Source organism: Pithys albifrons, chromosome 18, assembly GCF_047495875.1.
Source record: "Pithys albifrons albifrons isolate INPA30051 chromosome 18, PitAlb_v1, whole genome shotgun sequence".
In the NCBI taxonomy this organism is placed as follows: Eukaryota; Metazoa; Chordata; class Aves; order Passeriformes; family Thamnophilidae; genus Pithys; species Pithys albifrons.
Window position 1 is genome coordinate 9,629,480 of NC_092475.1, and position 11,438 is coordinate 9,640,917.

An 11,438-nucleotide genomic window follows, 5' to 3' on the forward strand; every position below is an offset into this window, starting at 1 on the left:
AGGAAAGTTCAGAAGTTGAGGTGGATACACATCAAAAGGATGTACAGGGTCATGGAGAAGGATGTCAAGTGTGCCTTTGGTTTTATCAGAAGGGAAGCATCTTGATAGCATTGCTGATAGCCAAGGTTGAGGGAAGTAAGAGTTCAATTAGTCTCTTCTGTGAAGAGCCTCCCTTTCCAAAGGACATCTGAACACTTAATAGACTACATGTAGGAATTGTTTTGTACTTAGCTCTGATTTGTAGCCACTTCTGCTGTCAAATGTGATCACTAATAGACTCCTGTGAGGGGCTTCCATTCGATTGTAGTCCCAGTTGGTTGTTCTGCTTTTGTTTTTCCAAAGCAGTCTGTTGCTACTATATGACAGTGGGAAATATTTTTCATTGACTCTAACAGCAAATTCCTGTTTGGCATTTATTATTTAACATAGCTTGTACATCTCGATCTGGATAAAATCTCTTCTCAAGTCATGTTTAGAGTTTGCCCGTACAAATACACACAAGTAAATGATGAGTTGTGCTCCCTACTGATATGATTGATGAGTTTCTCTGGGGGACTTTGATCACTGGGCATGCAGTCAGGAACTGTTAGATTGCAGCACAAAACTATGCAGAAAAGGAAGCTATAACAATAAAAGCTCTGCTAAATAGACAATTAATTTGTTTTTTCTTTAGTCCCCATCTAGCTCGTATCTTTTCTACTCAGAATTTATTTCCCTGTGTAGTGTGGGAAGCTGCAATTTTATTACTTCTGTATTTTAGTCTTCAAACTCCCACTGCCCCTTATGAAGTGATAATTGCTAAAGCCAGTTTTTCTAAAGGCTATTTAAAACTTTAAAAGTTTGACATCAAGTTATGTTGAGCAGTAAATGCCACCTGGAATATCTGGGTGAAAGGCAGAGAGAGCGATTGCTGCAGCTGGGTATTTCCTTTCTAAAAAGCCACGGGCTCGTGGTGGTAACAGTGGGAGGATATTCAGAAAATACTCTGAGCATGTGGAAGAGAAGTGTTCAAACTCAGAGAAATTATGGTAGAGGGATATGACTAAAGGGCTGAGAAAGGAGAGAACAACTTCCTAATTTTATTCCTGTAGTACCAGGACTTGAAAATATCTCCTTTCTGCAAAGCTGTTCAGATCCTTTCACCATGACAAAAGTAACCTCATCTCATCAGTGTCATATGTCTTGCAGTTTTGTTTTAAAGTCAGGGTACATCTGCACATTTGAAAAATGATGGTAGAACAACTGCATCCCCTCCCTGGGGATGGAGGGTTCACGTTTGGCACAAGCTTCAGGACCTCAAAGATGGTACCTAAAAGCAAAGCCCACATAGGTTGAAACATTCCAGACATGAAGGGAAAAGGCTTTGTGCTAAATCCAGGGATCAGATTCAGTGTCAGCAAGTAAAAACAAAATTTCAGGAGGAACATGTTTTCCACTTGCCCCAAGATAATATTTTTTTGATTCCTGTGCAGTCAGTGAGCTAGAGCTTTGCTGAAACTCTTTGTTGGGAGAGAAACGTGTGAAAGCTGCTGGGAAGCAGCTCCTTTCTGTTTGATGCTCATCATTCATGCAGCAAAAGGATTTTGCTGGCAGTGTTTTTGCTAGAGGAGCACATAAGAATGATAGCTGAAGTGACTCAGGGGTTACTGGATGACCATATTTATGTCAGTAGTGCAGCCTGGTCCAGGCAGTGGTGACCTTGTGCTGCTGAAGGGCTGTTGAGGGACCAGAGGAATGTGCCAAGTCCCAAACTGGTCAAGCTACAGAACTTGCTGTAGGCAAATCAGCACAGGTGCTCTTCAGTGTGAAGACCTTGGGTACCAAGAGAACTGTGATAAATCATTTGCATCAGCTTCTAATTCAAAAAGTTTTTACTACTTGGAGTTTTTCCTTGGTTTTCATGGGGACAAGGCAGGGACTGAGTTAATTATCCAGGTTTTGTATTTTACAACAGATTTTTTTGTGTGAAACAGAAATCTGTTTAGAAATACTGTGGCAGGGTTTTAGATGCTTCTTGGTGAGGCCAGAACAGTATGTATAAAGGTCAGACCATGGTGCCCTTGAATATTGAACCATGACTGTGTCTTAACAGGTCTGTAGAGAGCATTTATTTATTCTGCTTTTGCTGCTTAGGTTCATTTACATTCAGTAGAATATCGTGGTGCTGTGACACTTTACCTGATTGTAAGAAATGCAAGTGTTTGGAGGGGATTTTTTCCCCTATTTTTAAAGTGATGATTTGAAAGTATGGCAACTGAGAAGCAGTTTGCTGAGTTGAACATTATTCAGTGGGGTGGTTGTCTGCAAATCTGTCTGAAATGCTGACAAAGGAATGTCATGAATAGCTTACAAATCTTCTCCTTGAGGAAGAAACTGTATTTCAAATGATGTGTTCCTGATTTGTCCATCATTACTATGTATGCATGGGAAGGCTGTAGGTTATGTCCTTTCAAAGGATGTAATTATGTATGTCCTTCTGAATTATACAGTAGAAATCATCAGCATATTAAAACAAGATGTTGCTGTCAGTGATGTCTAAAGAACAACAGCACAGCTGTGGGTGAGAGGCCTTCAGGTGAACACTTGCACCTCTGACCTTTGTCTTCAGTTGGGCATTCTCAAAACCTTGACTAAAAATACAACTGTCAATCAAATGGTTAAAATTTAGCTTTCTGCCCATACAACCTTGCTGGAGCAGTTTCACTGCACTGCCTCCTCTCCATTTCGGTAGATGTGTTTGACCAACCTTAGAACAAGTCTGTTATATCTGTCTTTACATTTGAAATGAGATTCCTTCCTTTAAAAGTTTGTCTTAGGTATTTGATCAGTGTGGACAAAAATAGATCGCTTTTACAGAGACACTTAGACTTCTTACAGCAGAGGAATTGCTGAGAAGTGAGGAGAGGAGTGGGACTGAGCCCGTGGCTAAAACCAGCTCTAATTGCAGCTGCTCAGCACTGAGACTTTACCCCGAGTAACCGTCTGTCATGAGAGACTGTCCTTGTCCTTCTTGTCTTATTTTGCTCCTGGCATTTCACTAAGAGAATAACGTCAGTGTCCCAGGAGTGAACCACTGCAGAGACAGAGATACTGGAGTCTAAAACTTCATTTCTGGCAGAAAGTCTGTGCCATTGGCTTACAGTGAAACGCCACGCAGCAAAGTGAAATGGAGGCTGTCACATTTTAAACGGGTCTCCCTTTTTTTAATTCTGAAGATGTGTGTGAGTGGAAGGACAGGCTGAGTAATTGCCCATCCCAGGTCCCCGGGCTCGTGCTGTCACAGGGCAGGAGTAGAGGCCTGGGTGTCCTCTGTGCTGCGTGGGCACGTGGCTCTCATTAGTCACTGGGGGCTGTCGGTCCCTCAGCAGCTCATCTGGGCCGAGCAGTCACGTTCTGGACCTTCTACCAGTGCTGTCCTTTGGCTTCTCTGCTTCTTTCAGGAGCAGCATGGCATTCACAGCCAGGCTGCCATTACTCCAGGGGAAAACTCCGTGGTTATTTCATCCTCACCAACACACAGCACTGCACACAGGATGTTCCTGTGCTGCCAGATTTTTGCACCACATTGCCCTGCCTCCCTTCCTTCTCCCACCATCCCTGTTCTGTTTAACCCGTGATCAGGCTCCGTATGCAGCAACTTTGTTCTGCGTCAGGCGTCTGCGCAGGTAACACACTCCCAGTTTGTTCATATTAATATATATCTGTGGGCTTTTGCCCACTCCAGACTTAGCAGTACTCCAGCATCTTCCATACTGTTAGCCATCTGTCCTGACAAACACAGTCCCGGGAACTGTCAAAGCCGTTGTGTCCCTTGGCAAGCAGCTCTCACAGGCAGCAGGAAGACTTTGTGTGTCAGCATCCACGGAGGGTGTCCCAAGATGCTCCATCATGTTCAAGAACAGCAGCAGGGCAGTATTTTCTTACTGCCACCTTCTCAGGTCTGGAGAGACCATTGCTGTATATCTGCTCTGCAGCTCTGGCACTTTGTTTCTGGCTGCAAGCAGCACCCAGCACTTTGGGAGGTGGTGGAGAAAGCTCCAAGGGCATCCATGGAAGATTGCAGCCCTAGGACAATTTCTGACATCTAATAGTTGTTTTAAGCCTCGAGCAAGGTGTTTTAGATCTGTTCCAATACTCTTTCAGCAGTCCAGCACTGGGCACACTGGGAGAGCTGACAGCCCTTTGCTCCATTGTAGTTGCTTAGTATATATGTTCAGTAGTTGTATTAATATTTTTCTTCTGTTTTGCATTTTCATTTGACTTGTCAATTCCCTGGACTGTGAGGAAGGGGAATGTTGAATAATTACCTGCTCCATAATAAATTAGTGTGAAAAGGCAACTGGTGCCATGCATCAACTTAAACTGCTGTCTGGTAAAGTTGCATTAATGTGTATAAATAATGTATATCTTTGCAGAGGAAGTGCTTTGTCTTTCTAATGAACAGGTGCCTGATTGGAGAGGCCAAAAGACTGTATACCTTTAGCAAAAAGGTTGTGTTTCACATGTGCCTGGATTATTAAAGTGGATTCGTGATCCTATAACTGCAACTAGGAGAGATCTTACTTTGCAGAATATGCTAAAGAGCTTCAAAAGACCTTGTGAGAAATCAGCTAGCAGATGATTCTGTGAATTGGGGACTGGTATCTCTTTCACCTCAGGAAGAGGGATCAATATTTCTGTATTTTAGTATTACTTTTAAGGACTGATGCAAACTGCCATTAAACATTAATTTGTTGCCTTATAGTAGGCAGCAAACATTTTACTGTGTGTTTTGGTTCAGAAATGGCTTGAAGAATAACCACGACAGCTGACTAATTAACAGCTAAACCAGGACCACATCACTTGCATGTAACTGAAATAAAGATAAGTCACTCAATTATGACATTTGTGAAAGTCAAAAAATTGACAGTTCTTCGTGCACAAAACCCCCACAGATTATTTGCATGTTCTTAGCATCCACAGCAGGTGCTCACTGATAGCAGATGCTGCACAGTCATCCCTGTCCTGCTGCAGTGGCTGTAAAACAGTGTCTCCTCTGTGTTTCTGATGGTTACTTGGTTGTGGATAGGAGAAGGGCTGGTGTTTAAGTGAACATTTGAAGCACTTCCAGTGTCCATATATTTTAATATTGTCCTAAAATCCTGTCTGTTCCACAGGTTATAATATGATAATATTACATAAGGGCTGGAGCTGTAGACAATCTAGACTGTCCAGGCATCTCTAATCACACAGTAAAACTTCTCTGTGGCAGTTCTCAGCAAATTGGCACGGACAGGAGAGCCAGTTAAACAAAGGGCAGGCAGAGAGGGAATTGAAGGAGAGGGAGCTTGTCCAGAGTAGCCTGACATCTTCATGTGTGCAGGAAAATACAAATTGAACTTGCATACCATATCTGTATGAGGCTGACCCAAAGTGTCCTGGTGTGTGTTTGTGCTCTGAAATTCCTGTCTGAATCCTCACCATGATTCAGCTTCAGTCTGATTGTACGTAAGTGCTTTTTTATTCAAATGCAACCTTTGTCAATGATATTTTTTTGATTCCTGTTCCCCTCTGTCTCCTTTCATCATTTAACAGAAGGAAGTTTAGTTGCAGGAAAAGGGGAGGGAATGAGAACTTTGCTTCTCTTCCATCTCAATGCAGCATTTCTGTTCTAAGCCTGCAAAATGAAGCATTAGAAAAGCAGCTGAGTGGGGGAAACATTTTACTGGTTGCTTATAGGCTCACACTGTCACTGAACAGAGCATGTAATGCACCTGTAAAATGAGCAGAAGCAGCTCAGTGTCCTGAGGCTCACACCAGTCTCAGTGAGAGCAGCAGCAGAACTTTTCCTTTCACCTTTTCCTGCTGGAAGGTGCATCATGACCATCAGGCAGGCAGCAGGGTCCCTGCAGACATGGTAGGGCTGCACTGATGCCCGTGTCCTTCTTTTGTCTCCCTGCTTAGCTGAAGACGTGGAGTGTGGATGAGCTTCAGAGGAGGCTCTCAGCCCTGGATCCCATGATGGAGCAGGAGATTGAGGAAATCCGCCAGAAGTACCAGTCCAAGCGGCAGCCGATCCTCGATGCCATCGAAGCCAAGAAGCGGCGGCAGCAGAACTTCTGAGCCACGGGTAGAATGTTCTTCCAGCCCCAAACAATCAGCTCCCTGCTTTTGTGACTACTGAACAGATTGATTTCTATTGAAATATGCTAGCAAAATAGAGGGCAATACTTCTGCTCATTTATTTTTCCATAGCACCTTTGTGAACTCAGGAATGCCATTACGTGGAAAATCCTGGTGGTGTTTTAATGTTAGACACGTATTTAAAACATTATTCCAAAGGAGTTCTGTTACTGTTTTAAGGAGGATTGTTTTTAAACCAGAGGAACAGATAGAAATAGGCTAATGAAAGTTGGCTCACTCTCTTTTCAACTGAACTTTCAGGAGTCCAGTTTGTTTAAGTTAATATGGATCATGATATTTAACAGCTGCATCTTTTGTGGGTTTCTTGTTTTTGTTGTAATTTGTGAATGCACAGACTCAATTTCAAGCTGTTAACCGTCTCTTTCTACTGTTAAGGTACTGGTAAGTTTTAGGTCACTAAAGAGAGCAGGTGACAACTTGTACAAACTGTTCCAGCCTTTTGAAAGAAACTTAAATCTCAGTTTTTAAAAAGCCTGTAATAAGCCCCATGCCTTACACTGTGTGCTTTAAGCAAGTGTGGTTTCTTCAAGACCTCAATTTTGTCCTCTTTTTGTGTCCTTTATGAATTTATATAAGTAGTTAAAGCATGTTGTGCCTCTGTAAGAAATATGTTCTGTAATTTAAAATCCACACTGACTTAAAACCAAAAGCCCATCAGTGATCTGATTCCCCTTTGTCTGTCTGTTTGGAAATGTCCTTCAGGGGGAGACCCTGCTGACAGTGGAGTGCTGGGGAAGGAAACAGCACTTGAATGGATGGAAGTTGTGCGAACCTCTCTCAGGAACTGGGTACTTCAGCTGTGTCTGAGAGGACTTAAAAAATCTCCACAGCTTGTGAAATATTTTCTAAGATTCATTTCAAATTTACATCTTTAGATGCTTGAATAAAAACTTGATTTCACAATCCTTCACATTTCTACAAGGTTTAGCACATCAGGAGAGTTGAACTGAAACTAAAGACTGTTGAATTAACAAAGATGTGCATTTATGGTGGTAAAGCAAAGGCAGAGTTGATGAGAAGACAATTACTGATGTCCTGCTGGAAGAGGTTCAGTCTCTTCCAGTTCCTCTGGACACTCTTGTGTTTGTTTGTTGGGGTTTTTTTATTACCCTGCTGTTCCTGCCCAGTAAAGGTCAATCAGTGACAATGCCCCAGCTTGTACAATCGCTGTGAGGATGGTGCAATCAGCTCCCATCAGAGAGGAGAGAGTAAAACAGAAGCAGCAAAGAGCCTCTTTGCAGGGACACGACTGAGTGATGCCTCTGCCCCGAGGGCTGTAACAGCAGAGGTGTGTAGATTAGGTGTTCCCAGCATATGATAAAATGTTTGTACAGAGCAAGTATTTCTACCAATTTATTTTCATTTTGCTCTGATAGAGGGAACAGTTTCCATGTCAATCTTCTGAAACAGGCCTTGGTACATCACCTAGATAATTAAACAGCAATGTCTCCTGAATCAAGTGCTGCTAGAGAGGTGAAATGTTCATTTTGTGCCTCCGTAGGGTCTTGTTTTCCCCTTAGAACAGACTGTTGGCTATGCTAACAGGTCTGTTCCATAGCTGTGAAAGGAACCAAGCCATTCTTACCCTCTGCAGGTCTCGTTGCATCAGTTTGTCTCTGATAGGCACTGCAGTCACAGCTGTGTTGGAGATCAGCAAACTGTCCCTAAGGAAAAGGGAGGCAGTAAGCAGTGTATAGGGTGCTGAAGGAAGAGTCCATCCTGGGATAACCAGCAATTTGTCTCAGGTATTGGGAAACATCAGGGCTCATACTGTGCTCATTGGAATCTGTGCAATACACTTTGCCCTAATCTTTATTATGAGCAATATTCATAAGCATCCTTTGCATCAAAGAAACTCCCCCAACTTAGGAGGGAGTTCTCTGGTCGGTGCTGGATCTTGTATTAGTCACTTGGATAGATCTAGCCCAGCATCTCTGGTGTGATGGACATACAGAAATGTGACATGGTAAACTGTGCACTGCCTGCGTGTGGCATGGATCAAACAAGGTTCTCCTGGGAGTAGTTTTACTTGTGCACTGTGTAGGTAACTTTGTAGTGATTAGAGGGCATTAGAAACCCCAAGTTTTAGGTGAAACACCACGGGGTGGTGTCTATTTACAGAATATGCAACCTGTGACTGCTGTAACTGAATGTAAGCACTCTTGAGTTACTCTGCTTTGCTGATGTGATTGTCTTAAAATACAGCAAATGAACCAAAATAAGTAAAACTGGTCCAATGGCTTAACTGTCTTTGAACCTTTCTTAAATGCTTGCAGTGGCTGAGACTTAATGGTGTTTTTTGCACTTAGAGCTGTAATGCAGAGGAATTATTTTCTCTTCACTGATTTTCAGTCTGTTAGAGAAAGTATTTCCCTCTCTGGTCCCTTTGTAGAGTGTCTGGGAGGAGAGTAACTGTTCACTTCTCAGTGTCCTTCAGGCTAAGACCAAGTCTGGTATCATAAGGGAAGGCTGTTCTGGCAAAGTTTTTAAGCAAAAAAACTTGCTTAATTGTGAAGCTGCATTTATGTGTTCCTTGGGTCCATCTGCATTGCTGAGAGGGTTCTGGACAAATCATTCTCTTTGCTTCTGAAACCCCGAAATACTGATTATGTCAGTCATGTGAGACTTACAAATGTGAAGTTTGTAGCTTTAATTTTTTTTGTAACAAAGAAATTAGCAACACTGGCATAAACTCTGACTTGAAATGCTTTTTTGTAAGATCTGGCTGTTTGTATATAATAGTGTTGGGTCTTTAGTTTGTATATGTATGAAATAGTAACTTTTATTGCAATCCTCTCAGTTTGATACAGATTTTGTTTGATCTTTCTCAAATATCTTGCCTTATTTGTTCAAGGGGGCAAATAAACTGTCCCTCCCTGAAAACATCAGTGTCATGACTCATATTTGTGCATTAAAATACTTTGTTGTTTTATTGCTTATTGGGACAATTTTTAAGATGATGGACCTCTAGTCAGCCAATGATACGCAATATTCTGGAGGAGAGTACAAGCTTTCAGGAGCACAGGCAGTAAACATGTCAGATAAACATTTTGGAACAGGCAGTTTCCCACAGTGAGGAGCATGGGCAGCCCTGCCTGGAGCTCCAGTTATGCAGGAGAGTCATTTGCCCCACAGGGTGCTCTGGCAAATGGGGATGCTGAACTCTGCTGCACATCCTTGCTGTCTCTGCAACAACTTCCCTGAGCCTGCAGTCAGGTTTGGGACTGGGTACACACCAATTTATCCAGCTTCCTACACAACAGGTGAGGATAAAGCCTCACTCCTAATTCTGGCTCACTTTGAGCTTTCTAGCTCAGAAAAAGATGAAGCTGACAGTGAGTGGGTGCTGCCTTCCAATGGTGAACTGTTGGCTTCAACGTGGTTTCCCTGAGCAGTTACTAAATCTGTCCTGGAGGGATGACTAACGGGAGCAGCGACAGAATTCATTCAGGAGTCAGCTTTGGTTAGCAATCCCGGAAGAAACAAAATAGATGCGAGCTTTTAAATGCTAGGAAGGAGTGTGGAAATCAAAGGGAGGGAGAAGACTGCAGGCATTTCTAGTAACTGGGAAAGCCTGGAGCTCTCCCATATTTGCAGCAATGCTACCAGGATATTGCGAAGACCCAGAACAAAGGGAGGGTTGTGTTCCTAGTGCAGCCATACCATGTGTGCTCCCTTCCTGCTGGCAGCACTGCACCTGCTGCACAAATATTAACTGCATATAACAACAACCCCAGCACTGGCATGTGGGAGAGCTGGGACTGATGTTTAGCCAGGTTTATCTCCTTAATAAGGGGAAAAGTCAACTCTCCACTAAGCCCAGAGCACCAGCAGTTATTAACAATTGTCAGCACTAAGGTACAAGGACTGCTATGGCAGTGTCCTGTATGCCCAGCTACTCATTTCCTACACCCTCATTTTGTCCCATTTCCTCCTGTCCACAGGCCAAAAGAGTCTGAGCTTGGATAAATGCTCTGAGCATTGGCGGACAGCCCTGCCTCGAGAGCTGACAATTTTTCATTGCACTAATCACTCTGGCAAAGTTCTGAAGGGTCAAACCAAGAAACAACCATCAGCTCTTTCCACACTGAAAGTTAATTGTCCTTTAATTTAAGAGCCCAGGAAGATAGCCAATGTGTTTAAAAACTTTAAAACAGTTCAATTCCATCTGTGAAGGACAGACAGTCTGTTCTGCTCCCCTCTAGGTTGTCACTGTTCAAATCAATACAGGGCTGGAAACAGAGGGAGCCCTGAGTGCCGTCCTGGGTGGTCACAGCAGCATCTTGCAGACCTGCCTGTGCACAGGCATTGTATGGCTGAGCTGTAGGGTGGATTTTCCTCAGCCCAAGGGCCTCACAAGCTCTGGACCATCACTCCTTCACCGTAGAGTGGATGGTCTTGAAAAAGGAGCAGGGAAGTTTTCCCCCCCTGCTGCTCTCACCAGACTTGAGGTCCAAATATGAGTGTGCATTGCTGTCTTTGTGCCTCCCTGCACACCTCACCTGTAGTTTTCATCCCCTGAAATGGTGAGACCTGTCTGGGCATATTTGGTTAATTTAATTTCATGCCTTCAAGGCAGTTCATTTGGCTTTCTCAGATGCTTAGAATGGAAGCCTCAAGGTTATGTATTTCCTACAGCTAAGCTGACAGCTATGGTTCACATAAACCGCTACCGGGAGGAAGTGTTTTAGCATTATTTTGTAAAACAAAGGATAGAATTATTGCACTGTTTGTCTTTACTGATCTCCTTACAGAGTTCAGCAAATACAAGTAACACTGATTTAACAGGTCAAGCAGTGTGCTCAAGCAGTCAGCTTGGATTTTTACTGAGATCAGCAGGGCTGTAGGAACCTGTGAGCAGGAGAGATCCCAGAAATGCTGTCAGTGAGGAGTCTACCCTTCCTGCAGATCAAGCCTTTTAAAACCTCCAAGTATTCCAATAACCAGCTGAGTGCACAGACCGTGCTCAGGGTAGTTACGGATCTGAAAGCTGGCAATAGGAAAGAAGTTTTAAACAGAAGTAATGAAGTTTACTTTGTCTCTTTGAGCAGAGTTGTCTAATTCTCAGCTGCATTAAATAGCTTAATAAGGTCACTCCTTAATCACCATTCCCTGGAGGCAAGAGAGTCATGCTTTCATCAATCATTTTGTGAATGTGGAAAGAAGCTTTGTAGGAATAACCTGATAAAGTGTGTAATTGATTTACCCACTGTACCAAATGAAAACGCAGTCACTCAGGAAAACTGATTAGGGAT

The 11,438-nt window shown here is 43.1% G+C and overlaps 1 protein-coding gene across 2 annotated transcripts in view; it reads left to right on the top strand.

Annotated features, from left to right (window-relative positions):
- The window catches only part of STK4 (serine/threonine kinase 4), a 47,124-nt gene extending 38,009 nt beyond the window's left edge, over positions 1-9,115 (top strand). For both annotated transcript variants that reach the window (XM_071572599.1, XM_071572600.1), the window contains one exon: positions 5,944-9,115. In XM_071572599.1, coding sequence (XP_071428700.1) covers positions 5,944-6,102 — 159 coding nt within the window. In that variant the 3' untranslated portion in view covers positions 6,103-9,115. The remainder of the gene's footprint in view (positions 1-5,943) is intronic.
- The last annotated feature ends 2,323 nt before the right edge of the window (positions 9,116-11,438 follow it).